Source organism: Vipera berus (assembly GCF_964194415.1).
Source record: "Vipera berus genome assembly, chromosome: 12".
NCBI lineage: Eukaryota > Metazoa > Chordata > Lepidosauria > Squamata > Viperidae > Vipera > Vipera berus.
In genome coordinates, this window is record NC_138215.1 from 16403155 (window position 1) to 16428513 (window position 25359).

The 25359-nt window shown below is 40.7% G+C and overlaps 1 protein-coding gene across 5 annotated transcripts; it reads right to left on the reverse strand.

Moving 5' to 3' along the window:
• Positions 1 to 215: 215 nt before the first annotated feature.
• On the reverse strand, positions 216 to 25051 carry ATOSA (atos homolog A). Of its 5 annotated transcripts, XM_081337619.1 has the most exons (14): positions 24353 to 25051; positions 24257 to 24322; positions 23672 to 24104; positions 13047 to 13231; positions 12473 to 12675; positions 11331 to 11456; positions 9262 to 11080; positions 8281 to 8415; positions 7104 to 7183; positions 6095 to 6203; positions 5091 to 5249; positions 4595 to 4663; positions 2407 to 2606; positions 597 to 1189 (listed from the first exon to the last, which is right to left on the reverse strand). In XM_081337619.1, exons 3-14 carry the CDS (start codon positions 23685 to 23687, stop codon positions 1036 to 1038), a joined length of 3255 nt encoding a protein of 1084 aa, XP_081193745.1. In that variant the 5' UTR covers positions 23688 to 24104; positions 24257 to 24322; positions 24353 to 25051; the 3' UTR covers positions 597 to 1035. The 5 variants fall into 5 exon arrangements, with proteins under 5 accessions (XP_081193743.1, XP_081193745.1, XP_081193744.1 ...); XM_081337618.1 differs by having other exon boundaries at positions 23672 to 24319; XM_081337617.1 differs by lacking the exons at positions 23672 to 24104; positions 24257 to 24322; positions 24353 to 25051 and adding an exon at positions 15153 to 15275 and having other exon boundaries at positions 216 to 1189.
• Between the last annotated feature and the right edge of the window lie 308 nt (positions 25052 to 25359).

The following is a 25359-nucleotide window of genomic DNA, read 5'->3' on the forward strand; positions in this document are numbered from 1 at the left end:
TCTGGGAGTTGAAGTCCATCCTTCTTAAAGTTGCTAAGGTTGAGAAACACTGCTCTAAAGAGTATTCTTCCATTACAGCAGCTGTACTAACATGTGGCATGGGCAGTTCTTTTTGCAATTATTTCATACTGCAATAAAAGAATTAACTTTCCAGAACCAATTGTGGAACAAAAAAAGCATAAGGACTATCTCAAAATAAAACCAGAATTCAAATATAGCTGTTTTCACATATATTTACAATATAAATATGACTTTTTCACATTACATGTTAAAAAATAAAAAAGCCCTATAGTCTGAGAAAGTCAGGCATGGGAGGGACAGCAGTGTGATGTCAAATGTGGGTATGTAGAAGTGAAATGCCTGAAGAAGACCTATAAGAGGAAAGGAAGTGCTAACTATGAGTTGAGTTGAATCATGAGTAATCAAGATGTTTTTCTTTTGGTATGATTTTCTGTTTATCATGGAAACTAAGCATGGAAAAAAATGAGCAATGGAAAAGACATACGTGGTCCCCTTCCTGCCCCCACATCCTTTGCATAGTATGATAAATGTAATGGAAGTTCAAATCCCACTGAAAAACACATCACGCATCAAAGTAAAGGTTCTGTATATATTTCAAGATTTCAATATTAATGTCAAAAATACGTAGTATGATTTTACATCGGATTTGTGCTACATTAGAACAGTAAAGACAAACATCACTTAAGTGAAAGGAACATTAAATATTAAATAGCCCAAAAATAAAAATAAAATAAGGTGTAAACACTAAACTAATTTGGGAATCTGCTATTGCAACACATCCAATGAAGTGGTTTAAAACGAGTATAAAAAGGTTACGACTAAGTGTGTTCCAGTCTATTCAGAATACACAAAGCTCATTCTAAAAACTTTTCTGAACTGGTCCAAGAGGTTTTGACTCCCATTTGACCATCATTCTCACTACCTCTGCGATTCAGGTTTTTGCACAGGATATTTTTATTGTTTTGTCTTGAATAATAATCTGGTAATTGAGGATAGTTTCACGGTTGTGTTTTGCTAACACCGGGATGAAAACTGAGGATTCATTGGAGATTCAGTGTAAGATTTGAGTTCATATGCAGCGCCACTATCCACTTCCATAGATTTTCGGGAAAACAGAAGTCTTACATCTCTGTAGAGGTAGATCTTTCCAGACTTGGAACTCTGGAACCTGGGAGAGGAATAGGTAACTGATAAATGATCACATAATAGTCAATTTGTCACAAGACTGAAGTCCTACATGAGCCTAAGTAAGATTTAGCAGTATTTCTGCCTAGAAATCTAGTGAGTCTTCACACAATAACGTCTTGTAAGGTCTCCCGAGATTCAGCCATTTTTAAAATTATTTTTATTTTTTATTTGGTATTACAGTCCTGCCCATATGGTCAGGTTTCATGAGTTCTTTGGCATCCCAACGGCAGTTCCTGTTTGCAATAATGACAATGTAAACTAGTACAAAAGATACCCATTGTTTCTCAGTTCATTTACTTGATGCTTGCTTCCCAACGTTCCAAGTTATTTGAAAGAAGAACAAATTTTACAAGGGATTGCAACCTTGGAATTATATTTGTTATGTTCGGGCAAAGCACCATAGCATACTCTTAAATGTTTATATCTTGAAATAGTGTCCCTTATTTTTTTTCTACTGCACCGTGCTCTCTGTCTGGATTGTCTGTAGCAATTCTAAAGAACTTTCAGCCCAGATGCAAGTATACCATAAATTAATGTTTGGGCATTTAGCTTCAATACAGAAACTAGTTTAGACATTCAAGAGATGCAATAAGTACACATGAAGAGCTGCATTTATTGACCTCTTGGGTTTTGCAAGACAACTTTTATAAATAGTAAATGTCAACTTTAGTCTGGTTCAAATGTTTTTCCTGACCACCATTTCCTAAGGTAGGTTCACCACCCAAGAGGGACAAATCCTAAATTAGCACCTCCCAGGAGATTCAGCCATTCAATAGTTGACTGTTCCAAGACTTAATTCCTTTTGGAGAGTTAAGTCTATGATTTCAGCTGCTAAACTTGAGTTGCTTAGTTTGAAGTTTCAAATTAATTCAAACTCTTCAAATAAGGAGGAAAAGAAAATCCGTCAAAGCAAATCGATGCTGTTTATCTGTGTTTTAATTGACAGGTGAATGCAATAGCATTCCTAGTCATTGCCTTGTTCTCAAAGACGCTCCGTCGCTGCTTAAAGGTAGAGGGTTCTGCTATCTGGGGAAAAGCATCGTGCAAGTATATCGCCATTAAAAAAGGAAAAGAGCCGCATGCTAGCCATGCATAATTTTTGATCCTCAGCACACCCTTCTCCGGTCAACTGCAGCCCCTTGGACCCCCGAGGTTATGCCAGAGATTATGCCTTTGTTTGCTCAGCCACCGTCTCACCTCAGATGAATGAGGTAGCGTAATAGTCTCTCTTCAGTATGCCGAGTATTTTCTTGAAGAATGCTTTTCCTCGTTTCTCGCTTCACGGGGACAGAAAAAGTTCTTTGCCGCAAGAATGTCTGGTGATTGGCAGGCATCTCTCGTAAGTCATAGACCACCACAAACATCTTCACCACAGTCTTGTTAGGATTAAATAAGGTCTAGAGGGGGGGAAAAGAATGGCCGTGCATTTGAGAATGGGGCGAATTCACGGAAATCACTGAAGCAGATAAAAAGAACCAAATATGTTTGGAAAGATGGACCCATAGCATTTCCTTTGGAAAAAAATTTTCATCCAGTGTTGCTGGGATGGAGGAAACTGTGGTTTTGGCCAACCCTAATCTAACATCGAATGCTCAGTTTTCTAATTGGTGTTTCTTAAGCTGCAAAAATTAATTTTAGCATGCTATTCCGTCTTCCAGTGCTCTGTTTGGACAAATACAGTAAGTGGTCGTTATTTAAAGCCACCGGTCAACATTTCTCTTAGGTACGTTTTGATTTTATCAAGTACTGTTGCAAATTAGAAATTAGTTTAGCAACCTCTTAACACGAAAAAACCCCCCACCTCATTTCAATCCCAGACTTGGTTTAATTCCTTTCTGATCCTAATTTCTTGTAGTAATATAGTTTTGTTTTAGGATGGTATTACAAGGAATTACTAAATATTTTGTTTAGAGAGCTAGGAATAATGTAGTGTATTGCAGCAAAGTCAATACATTTCTAAGCGCCCTAAAAATTATTAAATATAATATAACACCAAAGTTCATGAACTAAAGATTATCTGCGGAGTTTCAGATGAACAAAGTTGACTGACTGACATCCCTATGGTTGGGGGAATAACAAGATTGAGGTTCAAAAGTAAATGAAATGCTGGAGATAAGACACCCGACAATTGCATATTGCTGCCTTTCACAATACAGTTGTAAGTACATAGATACTCTTGCATTCGTGAGTTAATTAACTTATGTAAATGTGATGAAAGCCTTTGCCTTGACTTAATCATTACTTAGTCAAACTGATTGTTAGAAATCACACTCTGAAAAATCTCTGTATTTTGCAAACGGTTTAATTTCTCAGAAGGAAACTTATCACCTCCTTTGAACTTGCCAATTTGCAGTAAAATCAAAGAACATTTAGACTTTTACCACTAAACAGGATTCTGAGTTTCACAGAAATGAACCCTATTCTCAGTGGGGAAAAATAGTGAAGAGTAAATTTCTTTCTTGCTCTTAATCTAAAGCAATGTGACCTCTGCAATTAATCCTGTATCTTCACAAACACTGCCCCCCTATTTTCTGAATGGTCAGAATGTACTTCTTCACCTAAAGCAATGAAACACAGCATCAGATTATTTTCACTCTCCTTGTCAAGCTTTTTTTCATAAGCAAATGTTTAGCTCCACAATGAAATAAAGGTTTACCACAGCATTTATATGACCTTCTGATTAGAAAACTAACGTGTGGGCGTGAAAATTGAATGTACAGCTGACTCAAAAGCGATTTCATCAATGGTGCCTCCTCGAATGGGACAGTGGCATCATGTGACATGCCACAAGAATTTGCCCCGGGCCCTCTAGTTTCCAATATTTTTGTTTATAAGAAATTGAATGAAAAATGAACACATTAAAATAGTTTTGTAAACGGGAGGGTCTCAAGAAGGTAATTGCTAAGCACATTGATTTGTGCTTTAAAATTGTAAGCCGCCCTGAGTCTTCGGAGAAGGGCGGGATACAAATGGGATTAAAATAAATAAATAAATAAAAATAAAATAATTAAGATCAGAGCACCAGAAACACATTGAAGGATCTGGTAAGTTTAGCCTTAACTGAGGATGATGGAAGAGGGACAGACGTAAGTCTTGAACTACAAAAAGCACCACAAAATGGACGAGACTTGTTTTCTCTCTCTGCCATTTGCAAGGTATTGGATTTCAGTCACAAGAAGGCAAATGCCAACTGAATATTAACGATATGAATAATTCCAAGTGCTGGAACCACTTACACAAAGAGGTGGTACCCTCCCTTCAGTAGCTGTGTTCAAGCAAAAACTAGACAGCCCTCCACCTGAGATGCCTCAACGTGGATTCCTGCACTGAGTTAAGACTCCATGGCCCACAAACTCAATGTAACGATCTGCCACATGGTACATACCACTTGTATTGTTCCTGAAGGAGGCACCCGATAACCCCTTTTACCAAGGGACTCTAAAGCGATTACACCCTAAGTGGGAAAGGAGAAGAAAGTAAGAAACATAAGAGGACAAGTAGGCATATGGACATAAGAATTAGCACATCAGAGTAATTAATTCACACATTTATACCCGAGAGAAACTGTTGGTAAGCATTTTTGCATGGTCTTGACATTCAAGAAGGCAATTAGAAGCATTGCCGTGCTGTCTAGTCTGTCTTATTGGAGCTATGCAGCAATATTGGATCAGGACAACATCTGGCTCAGGCCAGCCAAGTGCAGCTTTTCTCAAGATCCCGAGGCAGCCACGTGAAAAACGGGGAAGATTTTCAGAAGGTAAAAGGGGCTTGTACCTGAGCAGCGGGTTGGACTAGAAGACCTCCAAGGTCCCTTTCCAACTCTGTTACTCTCTTAAGGTGTTAAGACGCATCTTCTACATACAGAAAGCTGAAATGTTTACCATGTACGGAGAGGGCGCATTGTCCTCAGAAACACTGTAAAAGGAAACTTCAACCGGAAGAGTCATGTGAGTTGGACAGAAAAGTCCACTTGCTCCCACTTCAGCTGTGAAGCCGTCTACAATACCCAGCGGATCTAAACGATAGTTCAGTACAGATTCCTGAAAGGACAAAGGCAACATTGAAAAGTGCGATGGGTGGATAATTAAGATTTCATAGGTCAATGTCTTCCCTTCCCTTCCCTCCATCAAGCAGCCTACTTATCCACTGAGCTAAAAAACCACCAAAATGGCGGTTAGAAGTCTGAAAACTGAAAATACAATCCTAAGAATCGAGTCTTGATTTGGATGGCCCAAAATCTCCAGTCCTTTCGCCGCGGCCTCAAAACACTCCTTTTCCACCTGGCTGACCTGGACTGACAGGCATTTTAATTATATTTACAATTTTTAATTTATTTTTAATTTTTAATTTTAATTTATTGCACAGATTATTTTAATTTTATTTTTATCTTAATTTCTGTACTTATTATATGTTATTGTTGTTAGCCGCCCTGAGTCCTTCGGGAGATAGGGCGGGATATAAATCCCATTAATAAATCAATAAATAAAATATTTGAAAATGGAGAGAAGGAACAAAGGTGAAAGAATTTCGGAAGAACAGAAGGCTTCGGCTCCCCAAACTTTCCCTTGCCAGCCTGCTTAAAGTTGGTTGAGAAACGCTGGTCTAGATGATGGCTCAAAAGGAAGTCCCCAGTGCTAAGTCAGATGAACTTAATTCTTCTGTCTCAGGGCTGGCCCAATCCAACCGGCAGCGGCTCTGAAAATTCTCAGGAAAAAGCTACTGGTAGTGCTGGATTCCTTTAACTGAAGATCAACTGCTTGAACGTGGCACCTTCTCCACGCAAGCAATCCGCTGGCTCATCTTATACGTAACACAGAAAACAGCCAGTTTGTCAGTGACAAAAAGAAAGGTTTTGGAATGTGTTACCTCAAAGTTACCAAGTTACCTCAAAGTTTCCAAGAAGGCTAAGACTTGTAACAGATGGTGCACTGGAACTTAGGAGCGTTTTCTCATGGATGTCGGAATCGTTCTCTTTGCTTATATATCGTTGTGGACTGGTTTAAAACAAAAAATAGAGGTCTAAGATTCTTATTCCAGGCTTCAAATGCTTAGGCTTTGAAGTAAAAGGAATGTACACAATTTCAGTACCATAATACTGATAAGGCCGTCTCAAAAGAAAACTAACTCACAGTATAGTATTTAGAAAAAAATGCTAGCATTGGTGACACACAAGGCATCCATCTCTACAATCCTTAGGAATTTCTAGCTGTTAGATTGACCAGTTTTCCACAGCATTTCGTGAGCCTTTAGCTCTTCAAGCCACAGATAACTAAGTCTGCTTTGTCTCACTGGTTAGATAACAATTACCTCAGATCAAATTATGGAGTCTGAGCAATGCAACGTCTATCAATAATACATTAAAAAGTTAGAGAAGCAATTTCTTCTGCTGTTACACTGCTATGTAATATGGTGTAGGAATCCAAGAAACTCACACATTTGTGAACCCTTTAGGATGGTGTGTTCAATCAAATAAACTACAATATATGGGATATTGTAGTGTCTAATAATGCATGATCACACATAGTTCTAAAATAGTATTTTTGGGACTTGGCAACTTTTAAGCTGTGTAAACTACAACTCCCAGAATTTTCCAGCCAACATGGGACTTCTGGGAGTTGAAGCCCATATATCTTACAGTAGCCAAGTTTGGAAAACACTATTTTAGAACTATGTGTAACCATGCATTATTGGAGACTACAATATGATATGGTTTTCATAAACAAACATCTAGTATAAAGTTGTGGGTCATATTTTATTGAACACACTATGCCAATATTCACTGTCTTTACTCCTCTTTGCTGAATTGCTTCAATTCATTCATCTTTTTTCCAAAATATTTTCTCCAAAGCATATTTTAGTATACATGGTTAGAAAACATATTTTTTAAAAAATACCCTTTGGATGACAAACATTTCAGATGCAATAACGATGCATCAAGATCAAAGCATCCTGTCTGTGTTTTTCTTTCAGGAACCTGCAAAGACAGAAACACAGTTATGTTTTTGTATTCCAAGACAGAGTCTGAAATTTTAGCGCATCCATTTATGATAATAAATTAAATTTAAACAATGAGACTAACACCAATCGGCTGAATGAGGCATTTATCCCAGATACCAGAACTGGAGCTTTCAAAAGATAACTTAAAGGCTAAATAGACTAGATTGCTTCACCACCACCACTGTTGCCACCATCATGATTTGATAAGAGGGATACATTTGTTATAGTGCAGTGACTTCTTCAATTGGAATCAATATACAGTACACAAGCCACGCGTATCCAGAAATATACCAATGTGTTTCCACTTCAGTGCGTGCAGCACTTAGTTTAACGAATGACACTAATGCATTGTGCAAATGTAAACCAATTCAAAAAGGAATCTGCGTGGAATTATGAAGAACGGTGGCATGCAACGGCCGGAAAGCACAAACTCTTCTATGTATAATGCTAACAGAGTATCCACAGTTGTCGCAGTACATTTAGAGCCAGAGAGATTTTCACATTCTAACCAGCTGGACATTCCTCCATTCTCACTGAAGAGAACCACCACTTTGTCATTTCGTCCAGGATCCATGAGTAAGATGGCAACGTTTCTACCTCAAGAACCTGGAATATAAGCTGAATTCTAAAGGGGAAACTAATCTAATCACTGAGATTTATGTAACCATATCCTCTTTCAATACATCTTGATAAAGAATGAAGGAATCTTGCTTTCTGTAGAGGTGGGGCAGTAAAGAGCTTGACAAAAGTACTTCTAACTTTATGGGAATGCCATTTTGACATCAACATTCAAAACAATGATCAAACTAAGCTTCCCGCCCCCCAGAACTAACGATTGTTTTCTTTATATGTGAAAAAAGGAGCAAACATTTGTACCATCCCCCTGGTACATTGCCTGCATTCTCTCTATAGTGCCAGATCTGGGTTTTCTTTATAAAAAAACAAAAACTGAACAAAAAATGCAATATCTAGATCCAATAACAAAGTTAGTTACATAAAACCTTTAGAGGCTGTTATTGAAAAACCTGGAAAATAAAGGAAAGATGAAGCCAGGCTGTAAAATTTTTAACTTACTGGACTTGAAAGGAGAGGTAATCCAGTTCGGGGGTGGAAGGCCTTGGTAGAAGTTCCATCCAAGTGGTGAAAATTACCTTTGTGCCACACATGTTTGAGTGGTATTGTTTTCTGCCCAAAGAAGAAGACAGCATCCTGATATAAAGAGGGCCATTATGACTCCATTTTCCTAAGTACTTAACAAATTAAGAGGCAATTTATTCCTACTTATTCCTCCAGTGATGGAACTACAGGTCAAGGAAACTCAATAAATACTGTCTACATAACACCTATTGCCTCTACTTTGTAGACGTGCTTTGAATGGTAACTTCTTCTAAAAGATGACAATTGGCTGGAAGGAACTAAAGTGCCATCCCATATGTAAGGAAACCAATTGATAGTTTATTTCAAATATAAAAGACATGCTGGTTCATTTCTGTTCTCATCACCAGAGAAATAGGGATGCTTTAAATTCCAGTATCCATTAGAGATCATGGTGTTCAAGATTGCCAAGTGACGATGAAAAAATTCCATGGGCCAAGATATTTTTCCATGAGATCTGAAGTACTTTTATAGTAATTTTTGACTTAATGCAATCGTCTTTCAGTAGCAGAGTAGCCAAGTCACAAATTTCCTGCATACACTCTACACGTATTACCTAATCTTATAAAGCATTTATGAATATTCACTTTCATAAACAAAGAAATAGTGTAAAGTAAAAGGATTTCAGTCACCCATTTTACAGAAACAGGCATGGCTAAAGTATCAAAAGGAAGAAAAATCATTTCCAGCAAATAATTAACACTGCATTGGCCAGAAAAGGGTGCCAAAGAACTTTTCATGTTACAATTATTTCTCTGGGTGGTGTCATTTTGAATATGTATGTGAATACACACAAGCAAACTATATAGGCAGAGATTAACTTTCTTCTGAGTCATCTTCAATGCTTAAGGGAGGAACATACAACAGAAACTGACCGTATGTGAATTAAACATCACTTACCAGCACCTCTGTGTTCTTCCTTTGTTCAAAAAAGGCAGCCAAGGTATCTTCCACAGGCTTCTTCTGACAATGCTTCTGCGCCTCATAGTCGTTCTCGTCGTTGGTATTTTTCGCCCTGTCTTGTTTATTCTTGCATTTGAAAATGTCGTGGTCTTTATTTAAATAGTTTTCAATACTAGTGAGCTGAGAGTTCTGTTCAGAGACATTTGATTGTTTGGAGTCTTTATTTAAGTGTCTCGACGCATATTTGTTCCAGATCTCCGAGGCCGAGACTGTAGCTGCTTTGACATTTTCAAGTATTCGGTGCTGATCCACCTGGGGATTATTTGAACAGTGTGGGTCACTATTTTCACAAGAGATCGTTCTGTCCTTAAATTTACTTCTACAAACCAGTTCATTACTACATCTGAAATGTGAACAGGGCTTGGTGGTGCCTCTCTTTGCTACTTGAGGTTTATGGGGACAACCAGAAAGCACAGACTCCAATTTATCTGTCAGTTCTGATCTATAACTTTCTTTGCTACACGATTGGGTCATGCAAGTTAGAGGACTTTCACTTCTACTGGAAGGCGACGGAGGAAATGTGTTTTGGACTACTTCATTGGTCTCTGCTAGCAGCGGTTTTCTTCTGAAGCTGGGAGATACGTTCTGGTCTACGTCACATCTGAGCGAATGCAACGGGGTTGTTGGTGTTTTAAGTTTTGCGTTGGGGTGCTCTGCTGGTAAAGCCAATCTAGAATGAGAGGAGGAATCAGAAGGGCCTTCCCTGTTTTTCTTCAGCAGGCTGTCCTCTTCACAGGAACTGTGAAAAGCCTTTGGATTAACTGCAGGACTGTCGTGAAAGCTGAACGCAGGAGGTGCACCTTGGGATGGCGGTGGATCACAATGAATCAAGTGTCGGGCAATCCTTGTGATAACCTCTTGCCTCTCTTGAAGCAAAGAGCTTATGAGAGGGTTGGTTTCCTCTCTCGTCTGGCAGCAACACTGGTTCAGGGGAACGTGGGAGCGAGACAAGGGTGTCTCTGGTATCACTTGGGCTTTCCCAACATTTCCTGAAGAATTGTGTTCCACGTTAGCAGCAGGGGAGGACAATTCCCTTCCTTTCTTCAGCAGGTTTCTCTCTACAGGGGCGTGATGTAGAGCCTTGGAGTTTGCCACACCAGCGTCATTTGTACTGAAAGCCTTCCTCGTGACGGGGGATGCTGCCGGATCACAGTGAATGAGATGCTGGGCGATCCTTGCTATAACTTCATGACGCTCTTGGAGTAAAGAGCCTATCAAAGGAATCGAGTCTCCCAACGACTGGCGGGAAGGGCTGCTATTATGGCCATGGGTATCAGCCAAGCAAGAGGATTTCCAAGCTCTCTCTGGTGTTTCTGGCAACAGCGCCCTCCCCTCCACCGCAGCTGTGTAGCCCTGAACTTTCGATTCCAAGGATCCAAAGTCAGATCCAAGGCCAGCTAGTGGATAAAGTTTCAGGTTTCTGACAGCAGGGTTAAACTCGGGGCCTTGTTTTATGCCAAGCATGCTTTCAGCCCACGTCAGCTTGCCACAAGAACGCAGTGAGTTGGGCACACTGGACTGTTCGGTCCTAATGGAATCACAGTGCTGATGTACATTATTCTCTTCTCTTCTCTTTTCATAGAAGCCGAAGTTGGCATGAATGCTGCAAGTCAGGACTGGGTAGTTCGATTGTCTGGGCAGAGATTGGACGCTGACTTTCAAGGCCACATTGTGAGAGACGTTGGGGACAGGGAAAAGATGTTCCGTTGGTGTCTGGGAAAACGTCCACTGCAAATCCACGTGAGCGGCACTCACTCTGAAAAATTAAAAAGCAAGATACCATCTCAAAACAGCTCAAGTCTTAATTTAGCGCGTGTTCTAGTTCCTGAGCTTCGGGCACACAATCTAAAATAAAGTTTTTTGTGTTGTTTTTTTTAAATAAAACTCAATCTCCCCTAAACGGGATCAAGCAGACTAATTAAATCGGAAGCAATATATAAAAACACGTTTCTCGTCTTCACAAGCTGCTGGGAATGAACGGGAGGTGCCTTCCGACAAAAGCTTACCTGTAAAGAATATTACGAGGCACGGCTCCGTGTGACACACTCAGCCAAGCACTTAACTGAGAAAAGAACACAAAAGAGCGGACAGCCAATAAGAGGGTCTTCTCTTCAATAAATCGATCACCAGTTCTAAAAATATACCAAAAGAGAAAATATACCCACTGGTGAAAAATACACAGAAAGGGCAGAACAGTGTAGCTGAAGGCAATTACACACACACACACACACGCACCCGCCGCCCCAGATAAAAGTAGGAGTGTATTCCCCATCACCAAATCATTTGTGACCATTTTTTCCCCTTTCACCGCCAAGAAAAGTGCATGGGTGCGTTCATGTAGTCTCTGAGAGTTCATCTTGACTCAAATTATGAAACATAATTTTAATCTAGAATACGTCATGGTACTACCGACTTTTCTCCGTATGAGGGAATTAGCTTCCAGCAATTTCAAGATATGAATACAGGCTGCTGGAAAGTGGAAAACTATTTGCCTATTCAAGTGAATAAACAAAATCTGGAAAAAAACAAATAAGCAGATTCTGCCTTAGTAGTGTCTGTTACATAGTCATTTCATCTGAATTCAATTAACCGTTCATCCATTCATCAACTTTCTATTCTCCCCCATTCCAAAATGGTTCGGGAAGGTTTCACAATGAAAACTGATGAAGATATTAAGCTAGAGTGAGCAAACTGAAAACAAAAAAAAATGAGTCTACTTCCAAACCAGACATTAACTAAGGCCTGAGGAAACAGCCAGCTCTTGAAAGCTTGTTCTAGAAGCCTTATGACTCTCCAAAGGGAGGCTACTCCAGAGGACAAAGGCAACAATAGACAAGGCTCTTTTTTCTGGATACTGCTAGGGCAGGGGTCCCCAACCCCGGTCTGCAGACTGGTAGCAATCCATGGCCAGGTAGCAGTCCGCACAAGCGGCGGGCAAGTGTGCCAAGTTTTATTTGCACATGCTCAGGAACTAGGTTGCAAAACCATCCCCTCCCTCCCCCCCCACTACCATTGCAGGTGTTGCCGGTTTAGGGAGCTAGAAAGGTTGGGGACAGCTGTGCTAGGGGATAAGTTGACATAATTGGAAGATGGTTGTAAGCTCCAATCCAGACCAACTCTCACAATAATAATAATCATAAAAACTTACTGCCGTGGAACTGGCTCTAAAATCCATCTTTCCAACAACAGTGCATCTTGCTTGATTGCAGGATCATTTAAGTCATTCCCTTCAGTCGTGGGTCCTTCATCGCTATAGCAACAGTCTGGAAGTAGCATCACTTCTATCATAATAGGAATATTTTTCTTCCACAGCAATGCAACTTCAGATCGGGTAAGGCTAGCTTGACGGCACTTGAACAAAAGAATCAAACAACCTAAAGTTACACTTACATCGGCCTGTGTAAAAACCAAACAGAATTTTTGAAAAAAAAATAACTCAAAATGAAAAAGAGGTCTGTAATGCATTTTTGAGAGGTAACTCCATTTATCAAACCCAGGAGTTTCTACTTAATTCAGCTAGCACCATTATAATGTACAAAAAATTAATTTGGCATACCAATAATCAAGGTAAATACAGTCTAAATGTGATTGCTTGCCTAACATAAACAGAGATTAAGCACAGTTGGGCTGGTAAATGCATCACTGATGTTATGTTATAGTATTTAATGCTGATTTTCCAGAAGAACCAACTTGCCAACCATCATAAGCATGGATCACCATACCTGGGCCAATCTGTCACTGCATTCATGTTTAGTTGTTATTGGTTGACCTGACTGTGCTGGAGGGCAGTGGAAGCCTTCAGTCCTGCCCTTAATCGAGTATTCGGGTGTTCTGCCTTCAGTAATCAACAGGGCCAAGTTGACAAGGAATTCCTCAGCTTCGTATTCAAAGTATTCATCTAAGGTGTCTTAACAGAGAAAAGAAAAGGTGCAGTTTTATAAACAACAGTATAGTTTCAAGCATACTCCATTTAATTTTCTTCAACGAAAACCCAACTACATTTAATTTTCTTCAACGAAAACCCAACCATGTTCTCTTAAAAGGTTTTACACCGCTACACATGCTATTTTTTATCTTGTAAAGAATAAATTCTTGGTGACCACATCTAGATAACAAGAACAACCTTGACAACATTAAGAAAGAGACGCAATCTGCTTACCTTTGAAGTCTATAACTCATAAAAGGGCCAAGTTTGAAGACCCCTGCTTTAGACTGAATTTATCCATCATGCTCAATCATCTATTTCGAGGATACCATAACTCACTTAGCAACATAGGCAAACAATAGCACATATGCAGAAATAATTCTTATTCAACTCATTTATACACAAACAATACCTCTATACATGGGAAAGAAAACATCCACTCAAATGAACCAAGAATATTGCTACACTGGTGTACATAGGAATAATATACTTACTATGCCAATGCCATCCAGAGGGTGACTAATTTCTCACCATTATATTACTGAATTTTTACATTGCACTGGATAGATTTCAGTAATGTGATACCATCTGCTATGACTAAGGTTAAACATTCTCAACTTTTCCATAGCTTCTCTCCACAACTGTTATTAAATGTTTATGTTTGCAAAGTAACTGCTAAAACCTGAGACATTCAACCCAATAAATTTGTCTCTACAACAAAAGCGTAAATAGATTTAAAGGGCATATTTATGTATAATGGTACTAGGATAGTTTGAATGGAAATTGCTTTCAATAGTCTCTGCTACCCGAGATTTCTCATTAAAGCATAGTATTTTTCTAAAAATGAAACGTGAGTCCAATGGAAATATTGTTCTCTCACACTCTCTCCATCAAACATGTAAACAAAGATTAGAATGATTTGCTTAAATCAGTTATCTATACCTTTTGAGCTATTAAGATGTTGAATATACAGTGAAAATCAGCTAATTGTGAGGTTCCCCCCCCCCATTTCTTTGAAAACTTTGTCTCCTGCAAAGTGCAATAGTGAAAGATTGATGTTAGGTTTCTTTTGTTTCCTCACTTCCCCCACTCTTTGTTGACTAGTAACTTAAAAAAATACATACCACTAGTCTGATTTCAAGTCATGACTATAAATCCTTTAAGTAATTGTACAAAACTTTTTTTGCTTTAATACCAAATTCTGAATTCACCACTGTTAACACATGATTTTTTTGAAAGCAGTAATATTTTTTCAGGCTTTCTATGAAATTTTACCTATACTCACAAAAGAATATGATCAATTACTGTTACATTTTACCAGTAAATAAGGCAAGTGTGACCTGCGCCCATCATAAATCCATATATATGATAAGGGAAAAGAAAAACCTAAGTAGGTTTGATATTCCAAAGCTAATGTACTTGAACAGGTACTATCTCTAGAACGCTACAGGAACAGAGAACACACAGCAATTCAAAATACCACCTTAGTAGGTGATGCTCTCATTTCAGTGGTGTTTAAACAACAATCAATCGTGGTGCTATTCAATAATCAAAGCACCCAGCTCAACTTCACCAAAGTGTTTTATTCCTTTGTGAAATGCTACGTCTAGAAGAATTTGACCACCTCTCTCCCCTCTTGCCATTTCTCCTTCTTCCTTTGTTCAGAATCAACAACCTTTAACTCTTTTCCTTATTCTTTGTCCTCAGAAATGAGCTTAAAAACTGGCAAAAAGGATCCATGTGTATTATGTTTTATGTAGACAAAGAAACTACAGCCTATGAGTCACGCCAGCTCGCTGAAGAAGGAAAAAACCAACAGGCACACATATAAACAAACACTCGGGCTCATAAAGAACTCCGAGAGCATTTTAGCATTTAGAATTATTTCTTTTTGACTACACACCTTCTCGGATCAGCCCTTTGTTTCCACCGTAAACCATACTGGAATCGTGGTGGGGCAGAAGGTGCCCTGGCAGCACAGGGGCTACAGTGTCAGTATCGCGAGGATCCAGATGTCTGCAGTGGCGGACACAAAAATGTTCAGCTTTGGGTACATATTCAGCCTTTCTGTGCAAGACATTTTTTCCACAAAGAAGGCAGAGAAAAGTGTGCACATAGCAACAGAGCTCGCCGCTGATTGGACGGCAGGCGTGCTTCAACCCTTCGCTGCTCACAAGGCTACTACAGTTTCCTGTCTCTTTGGCAGAAGTATCATGTTTTCTTTTCGCCTCTTGTGAACCCAGCTGTGTTTGGGCAAGAGGAGAGGAAAGAAAAAGCAGAACAACAAGGCGCAGGACACGTTCAATGTGGCAGCCCTGAAGGCGGCGATTCGTCCCTGGCCCCTTTAAATTTAAAAAAAAAATTAAAAATAGCAATATCCTCTGAAAACTATAGTAGTCCGTACTGGGCTACTTATCTAGAAAATTGTTTTGCTGGCAATCTGTACAATTTTACAGGTTTTATTGAAGAACAGAAATGCCAACAACTACTATTTCGGTGTCTACTTAAACCAAATCAGGCATAACCCTAAGAAGGGAAAGAGAGCAGCCTGTTCTAGACATTCGCACTCAGCAGGCATAAAAAAGGAGAAAATAGTCAACATACAGGAACGTTTTGAAGCAAAGAAAAGAAGGTCGGAGGAAAATGAATGAAGCAGCCCACGATATTGCTCATATTGATTGAGAAGAAATGGACTGAAACTCTTCTGATTTTTGGAAGTGGGTTTCTTTCTGATGCAATGAAATACGTAGTTGTTGCACTGCACTACACAACCCCTAAGATACAGTTGGATTAATCATGACTCACCGAATGATGTGGAATTGGAATAACCCACATAGTACACTGATCCACCAACCGTGGTTAATCAGCCGCAATGGTTAGGGTCACACAATATGTGAAGCCATGACTAAGGCAAAATTCTTTGAACCTAACTTTCATGCTGTATGTTTTTCAATCAGGAAAAAAAATCCCCAAGTCTTTACACCTCTAGCTATATCTGTATTTTAGTGAATCTGAAATATATCTATTGGTTATGTGCCATCAAATCAGTGTCAACTGTTAGCAACCACATAGATTTCCCCCCCACAGCCCCAAAGATCCTCTACATGGTTTTCTTTTAAAATACTAAATGCTTCTAAATACTTGCCTTTAATTGCATTAATTGCTACAGTAGCAACTTTTGTTATGATGCTACAGTGATACTGCAAGCAGATGAATTAAAAGAAACAGTTACTAAAGGAAAGTAACAACTTAAGATTTCTTTCATTCCAAGTATTTCAAAGAGCATACCTCAGCAGCTACAAATCTTTCATAGTGTGCATCCGTAATTTGTCTGTCTTATATTGGAACAGTCTGAGCATTATACCGAAGTAGATAGCAATTATTCTGTACCACGTTTCCTAAATATAATTCTGTACTAATGTTCAATATTCAGTTCTGTTCCATTAAGAATCATCATTGGCAAATAATTGCGGTCCAAGCAACACGCCTTCAGACCCAAAATGCTGGAAAGAGAGATGCCACATCTGCAAGTTGCCTTGTAGAGAATACTAAAATGTTTGTTAATACTAGGTGTTGTATGTAGAAAAGGCACAATTGGGAAAGCTGGATAATTTAACATTTACATTTTTCTAAGATTTTTAAAACAGACAATTTCAGACTAACTGCCTGAAATTGGTCCCAACATCACTTGATTCAAGTCCCACTTGATTTCAGCATTCCTTGATCAAAGGACTGCATTATGACAAAACCATGGTGTTACTTAATAATTTCATTCACATTACGTAAAAAAACAACCACAAAATCAGCAATTAGATTGGTCCATACAGTATATTAAGGCATAAACTTTATGTAACATTTGGTATGTTATAGAAAACAAAAGATCACTTAAGCAATGAAGCAGCCATACAGATGCAAAGGTTTGAAACATAACAACAAAAAAACACCCAAATATTGGATCATTTTTCTATTGGCAAATCGCCTCAAAAAAAGTTAATTATAGAGCTGGGAAACATGGAAAATTGTGACGTTTAAGTCTTTAGGAGAAAGCAAGCTATGAATCTGCACAATATCGTAATCCAATATATTTTACATATCTGTAGCTCCTCTCAATCTTGGGTTGAATATTGATAGACCGTTTATTTACCGCAGTTCTGTACCAGGCTATTATTTTCAATAACTCAAAATTACTGTGGCTTCACTTTCCTTTCTACAGAAAGGAACTACCCTTAAGTGCTAAAGTATATCCAAGTATGTCCTAAATATCATGACATTCTCCTGCCTCAATTTACCGGTACTTCTCTTTCATTACACAATAGCATATCCTAACAGCACTGGGCATCGGTGTTTCCTTATTTAACTCTTATTAGGATACTCTCAAAATACAGTAGAAGTGATTGGAGCAGGGCTGGCTGAGAAATTCTGGGAGTTGGAAGTCCGCAAGTCTTAAAGTTGCCAAGTTTGAAGACCCCTGCTCCAGAGAAAAAAATAGTTGCCATTCAAAGTAGGTTTCTTCAGCAACATTGCTTTAGGTCAGTGTTTCTCAACCTCGGCCATTTTAAGATGTGTGGATTTCAACTCCCAGAATTCCCCAGCCAGCCATGTCAGCTGGGAAATTCTGGGAGTTGAAGTCCACACCTCTTAAAATGGTCAACATTGAGAAACACTACTGTAGATCAACTTGCCCAACCTAATGTTTTCTAGATATAGTCCTCGACTTACAGTTAGTTCATTCACTGACCATTCAAAGTTATAACAGCACTGAAAGAAAGTGACTTACAACCATTTTTCACACTTACGACTGTTGCAGCAGCATCCTGGTCATGTGATCAAAATTCACTCTTGGCAACTGACTCATATTTATGACAGTTGCAGTGTCCCGGGGTCATGTGATCACCTTTTGTGACCTTCTGACAAGCAAAGTCAATGGGGAAGCTAGATTCACTTAAAAACCCTGTTACTAATTTAACAAGTTTGATGATTCACTTAACAACTGTGGCAAGGAAGGTCATAAAATGGGGCAAAACTCACTTAACCACTCTCAGCAACATAATTTTGGTGTTCAATTGTGGTTGTAAGTCCAGGACTACCTGTACAGCTGACTACACTAGCAGTGAGCCCTGAGTGTTGTACCCAAACACATCTTACTAGAAGATATTGGATTTAGGAAAGCTGCAAAAAATCATACAAAGCTTAAATATAGTGCTTGTTGTCATGAGCATGCCTGACTTCAAACTTCATAGTAAATCTTGTCTTTCTTCTTCTTTTCCATACTAGAACTGGCTTCCAGTGTTCATAACATGATACTAAGTTTTGATTATCTAACTGTTTAAAAAAAATAAACATTGTAGTTTACAAAACTCGTTCTCATGTAAATGATAGACTAAAAGCTATCATTTCCGATCTTAAAAATATGTGGCGCTACGACACTCTATAGAATTTACGTTTATGCTGCCAATTCAAGAACATTTATTTGAAGTTAATAGGCATTTATATTAGAATCGAGTGTCAGAATGAAGACCTGCTTCGAAATGCTTTTTTATCCAAAACAATAGTTAAAATAAATAATGTAAAAAATGACTCAGAGGACAAACATCCAGGTTGCCAACACAACATTCAGGGAGTGACTTACAATATTTGGTAATAGTATGTAATAAGCACAAGACAGCGCATCATAGTGCAAAACAATTTTTTTACCTTAGCACAGGGTCACAGTGACCCCATTAAAAGGGCACAACTGAGCAGGAACTGCAAATGAGTAGGAAAAACATATCATGACAGACATCGTTCTCAAAACTCAACACTAGTGCTCAATTTCATCAACGGTCTTTAACTGCAATTGCTCCTTTTCACATACAACACAAATTCAGAGTTCAATATACAGTATATTCTATTAATATATTTTGATTAGGAAAACTGCTCAGTTCCCAATGAGAAAAAAATTAATTTACAGTAGGCGATGCGATTAGTCCTCAGCTAATCCAGGGGAACAAAATGTAACACCATGTCAAGGTCAAAGACTCACAGATAACAATGGCAGATGCTCCTATGTGAAGGCACAATTGTTAAGCAACTACAAAGTTGTATTACGGGCTGGAAAGTGCATTGCTATTACTATAGGGACTTCATAGTTTAAAATATCTCTTGCATAATCCATCCCATTTCATACAGAAGTAAACATACATCACGGATTTTTCCTCTATATTTCTCAGTACAATTCCACAGCCAGAAAAACCAGCCAAAACAGCTTCCCTAATACAACAGGAAACAGCATCATTTCCAGTGTGCTGTCTCCTCCTTGCATTTACCTGCGGCATCTCTAACTAGAAGCACAGGTCTTTGCAGAAAGGTTGCCTGCTCAACAGGAAGTCCATCATCTACAACTCATGCACCTGTGTTTATTATTCATCTCCCAGAATCAAAGCCAGCATCCCTTTCTGTGAAAATTTATTTATTTATTTATTTTATTTATTTTATTTAGTTATATTTATATACCGCCCTATTCCCTGAGGACTCAGGGCGGTTTACAGGGAATTAAAAATCCAAAATACAAAAATTAAGAACCAAATTAAAAAATATTAAATTAACCCTGTAGTCAGTTAAAAAGAACCCCAAATTAAAAATTCCTCCTCAGTCTGGGCCCGAGAGCTCGAAGAGCCAGGTCTTCAGGCCCCGGCGGAATGATCGAAGGTCGGGGGCAGTTCTCAGCTCCACCGGCAGCTGGTTCCAGAGGGCAGGCGCTCCCACCGAGAAGGCCCTATCCCTGGGCGTCACCCGCCGGCAGTCTCTTACCGGCGGGACCCTGAGCAGACCCTCCCTGTGGGAGCGCACTGGGCGAAGGGCATTTGATGCCGGCAGCAGGTGTTCCCTCAGATATCCCGGACCCAGGCCATGTAGGGCTTTATAGGTGATAACCAGCACCTTGAATTTCACCCGGAGGGCAACCGGAAGCCAATGCAGCTCGCGGAGTAGAGGTGTTACATGGGAGTATCGGGAAACCCCCATTACAACTCGCGCGGCCGCATTCTGCACCAGTTGAAGCCTCCGAGTGGTCTTCAAGGGCAGCCCCATGTAGAGAGCGTTACAGTAGTCCAAACGGGAGGTCACAAGCGCATGAGTAACTGTGCGTAGGGCGTCTCGGTCCAGATAGGGACGCAACTGGCGCACCAGGCGAACCTGGGCAAAAGCCCCCCTGGTCACGGCTCCTATATGATCTTCGAAATTGAGCCGTGAATCCAGGGGACGCCCAAGTTGCGAGCCCTATCGATTAAACCTTAGGGGCCTGCGCTGGCAGATACATGCCTCTAGTTGCCTTCAAACACATATCCCTGTAAACTAGAACTCAAAACAGATTCTGGCTTACTACTAAATAAACAGGATTGCCCCTACTTTCCTTTCAGAACACAGGCAGGAAAACAAGCCAGGTGGGTCTCTCCATAGTTTATTTAATAGTGTGCACAAAGACAGGATTTCTGATTTATTTATTGTAAGTCAAGGACAAACATAACCTTTTGGCTTACCTTGAAATCTGAATGGGGCTGCTGGATCTGGAATCTCTTACTCCTTGCTAAGAAAGTAAGAAGTGGCAAGGATTGTTTTATCTCTCTATATCTCAGCACATTCTGTATCTCAATATTTTGTCATCTGTATTTTTTCAATATGGAATTTATGCTGCATTAGGCATTAATAGGATAGCCGCATTATTCTAACAGCAAAACACGGTTAAATGGATATTTTTAAAATGATGCATTGTTAAGAACTGGATGAAATAAATCAGCGCACTTCAGCAGGGAAATTCTAGAAGGTAATTCAGAAGGGTTACACTGTGAAAACCATATGAAAGAAGCACTTTGGACTAAGTACAAGCCTGGCACCTTTCAGTTATTTATGAAAGTGGTCTCATCTTTAAGTAGGCATTTCATGATATCAACCGTACAATAATCTCTTGTACGTCCAATTCTAAAAATATTTTCTTTAAAATCATTTGAAAGTACTACGTATTTGGAAGCTGCAAAACCTATTCATTTCTGTAATATACTAAACTTTTTTTGTGCAGTCTTTGAAAAGAAATATTCTCAGAATCACAGTTCCCACATGGGTATATTTACATTTTCTGTCCTTTAAATATTACAGCCTCATGGTCAATACAATGGGAAAATGCTGGATCTCATTTTCAGAGAGCCAAAGTGCAGTAATATTTATCTTTACTCAACCTTTAAACATCTGGTGATACTTCCACTCACTGAAGTCAAAGGGAAATGTAGAAATATTCAGCATTGGCAGGATTTGCCTCAGCACACGTCCAACACAAGGGCTCTGCACCAGTTTAACTTTCATATCTAACTTATCACCCATCATCAGCTGGTTTGCTGACTTGAGTGTCCTCAATTATTTAAGTTCCATTACATCAGTAGGCCTACTCTAATTAGTATTAAATCTGGGTCTAATCCAATGCAGCTATTAATCACTAAGGTCCCATATATTAACACAGACAAACAAAAATCTCATTTACAGATTGATACAGTACTTATTCCTGTTAGTCTGATATTAAACAGATTGTACTGTGATTTAAAACACTGCTCATCCTGCATCCTTCACTATTAATTTTCAACTAATGAAAGCACGATAGCACACTTGAGTGATTGCCTGTAGTGCAGCTGCTTTGCAGAGAACAGGGCAAACATTTGCATGATTGTGCTTCATAAGAGCATCTGTATATTAAATGTGGCACTTAGGCCACACTTTTAACCCCCTGTGGTTGATGTGTAGCAGCCAGATTGCTAAATTAGATAAACACGGTTCTTATTATGGCTGAATCTGCTTTAAAAAAAAGTAATTAAAATACATCTTACATTTATTAAGCTCTTTAAACAATATGCTAAATATTGATTTTCCAGAAGAATTTTTAACTTACTGTTTTACACAGTCTACTTAGAGATATTTAATTATAAAAGGTCATTTGCCTCACAGCAGTGCATTATTAAACTTTATAAATATGCATCAAGCTTCTGTACTATGAAAGGAGTTAGATGCTGATCCTTCAGCTATATATCAGCATATTTTATTCTTTATTTTGTTCCTACAGGGGCCTTAGCTCACAATACTAAGGGACACTTAGCAGGTTACAGAATCAGGCTGAAAAAATCCGTAAGACCACCAGTTAGCAGCAAAGAGACAGATGTTTATCCTTTGCTGCCATCTAGTAGCTGATAAAGTGTCTGCACCCCACATTAGTTCTAAATATTGGTAGAAATCAGATTAACCCAGATTTAGCATATATTTTAAAATGTCATGTTCAAATGTCTTGTGCTGGATCAATGTTACTTCTTTTAATTTCCAAGCAGCCATAAAACACTAAAATGTTTTTATTTGTATCCTGTCTCCTTAAGAAACTGCAGAAATACTTATATTTTTAAAAAAGCAATTCTGTATCTTAACATTCCTCAGCATCTGTGGTATTCTAACTGAAACTGTTCAGCAGCCGAATTCAAACACTGTCCAAGCCACGGTTTGTTTAACCAGCTTGTTGTTGAACAAACCATAATTAGCTAACTTGACACAACATGGTAACTCATAAATCACAATTAAGAGCTAAAACCATATAAACAAGCACATTCACATTATGTGAATCTTGCCATAGATAGCTTAAGGTTCTAGATAACAAATGTGGAGACAGCCCTTTGCTCCAATGTGGGGTATTATTAAATTGACAATGTAATCCTCAAATCAACTGGATGTCAAAGTTCTAAGAATTAAGTACTATATGTTGTTACCTGAAAATGTTTTTCAGTCTGCTTACTAGTTTTCAGCAGCAAATCCTGAATAGCTTTTTTTTCCATTAGCAGTCACGATTTAGTTAATGATAAGGAATTTCTTAGAACAGATGTATGAATTCTTAATTGGTGCTTGTTTGTCCTACTGAGCTTATCTCTAAACACAATTAGGGATGAAACTGAAAAAAGACCCTACCAGAATTGTTTACAGGAATTTAAATACGCTTTAGCTGTTTTGCATTAGTTTCAGGCTACATCATTTATGCATTACATGGAGATGGTTTGGCTACTTAATTCCTGATTATAATAAATATTTTTTATTAAATGGTAATAACTTAAGAAAAACACTTCTTAACATTTAAAATTACTCTCTCTCAGAAGGCAAAAGGTGTTTTCCATAACGAGCTATATCTCAGCTCTTGAAGTAAACTTAAATTCATTCAACAGTCTTAAAACATGTCGGAACAATATCCTAATTATCAGTTCCAAGTTTTAATCCTTCCCGATCCTTTCCAAATCCCTTCCCTCTGTTTCTTTTTAGATTTAGGACCTCAACCCAACCATTTCCCAACAACACTGCTGTAACATCACAAAGCCACTTGCCCAACAATATAACACCAGAAAGGGGTGTGCTTTTCAGAAACTTATTTACCTCGATCCGGCTTCATTTTCACGTCAATCTTTTCTTCCCCTTCTCAAGTCCCAGCCAAAAAAAAAAAAGACTCTTTCGGCTTCAGCAGCTGTTTTTCTTCCCCTCGCCCTGATGTAGTTTCCCACCAGCAGATTCCTCCCGTTTTCTTCCTCTTTTTCTCTGGGGAGGTCGAGTTCCCCAAAAACGGGGAGGGTGGGGGGGAAGAGAGAAATCCAGCCTTTTTCCTAGGCAGCTTACAAAAATCGGTAGCGTCCGGGCCTCCTCCTGGCATTCATTGTGTGGTGGCAACAGCCGTTGGATGGAGAGGAAGAAGCTAAAGGCAGTTTGTTTGTCTGTCTGTCTGTGTCTGTCTGTCTCTCTCTCTGGAACTTGCTTGCCTTCCTTGCCAAGGTGTCCTCCTTTGACACGGCGTCTGAACCGCTCTATTTATAACCTGCCGGGGCAAAAGCTTAAGACAACAAAAGCTAACCCCGTCTCCTTTGCACGCACCCGCGCGCGCACTCACACCCCCCCCCCCAACGAAAGGCTCCCAAGCCCAGAGCCTTCGGGCAGTGTCACCCCAGCCTGCCGTCCATGGCGTTTTACCTGTTCTACCGCCCGCCGGGAGGAGGCCTCCCAGGCGCCGACCTCCTCCTCCTCCTCCTCCTCCTCCTCCTCTTCCTCCTCCTCCTCCTCCTCCACCGAGTCCCTGACTCGCCTCTAGCCTAAACCATCCTTTTTTGAACGGGGCCGTCCAGCAAGCAAGAGCGGCGGCTCGTCATCAAAGGCAAGAAGAGGGAGGGCGCAGCAGCTCCCCGAGAAACGCCACGCCGCCCCGGACGCCGCTTAATCCCGGCGGCGGCAGCAGCAGCAGCAGCAGCAGCGGGAAAACATTCCCCACCCCCACCGTCCAGACGTGACGCGACGCGACCCCGAGCGGGCGCGGGCTGAAACCCAGCCACGTCTGAACGGGGCGCCGGCCGGGCGGAGGGGGTCCGCGCGGCAGACAGCGGCCGGGCGGGGAGGGGTGGCAAGGGGGGAGGCTCAGGGCCTCGTTTCTGCTCTCCGAGGGGCCCGGGCAGATGGTGGCCCCCGGCCCCTCCGCTTGGCGTCGCCGCTTCCTTCGCCCTCCCCTCCCGCCGCGGCTTCTTCTGCCCTCCCGGGAGGCCTCACAGGCTCATCGCGCTGCGCCGCCCGCCTCCTGCTGCTTCTGCTGCGCGGCGGCGACTCTCCTCCTTCGCAGAGGGGCGAAAGGAGGCTGTCCCCGGCAGGAGCCGCGCGGAGGGGCTTCAGCCGCACCGGGACGCCGCTCGCCGCCCGCCCGGCTGAGGGAGCTGCCGAGGCGGCCGCAGGGGGTTCGCCATGGCTCCGCCGGGCCCTCCTCCTCCTCCTCCTCCTCTCCTCACCCCTCCCCTCCCCTCTTCGCGGCGCCTGACTGACTCTCCTCCCGACGCGCTCCGGCCTGCAGCCCGGCGGGCGCACGCCTCCCGACCCCGGGCCGCCCCTCACGCGGCGCCTCCGCCGAGCCCTTCGCGGGACGCAGCCCCCCCGCCCGGCCTGGCCGCCATCCCGACCCTCCCCACTCCCACGCGCGGGGCGAAGGCGAGTCGGGGCTCTGTCAAGCGGGCTCACGCGACCGCGGTCACGTGCGCCGCGGCGGGCCAATCGCGGCCGCGCTCGCGCCGGCGGCCCGGAGAAGCGCTCCGTCG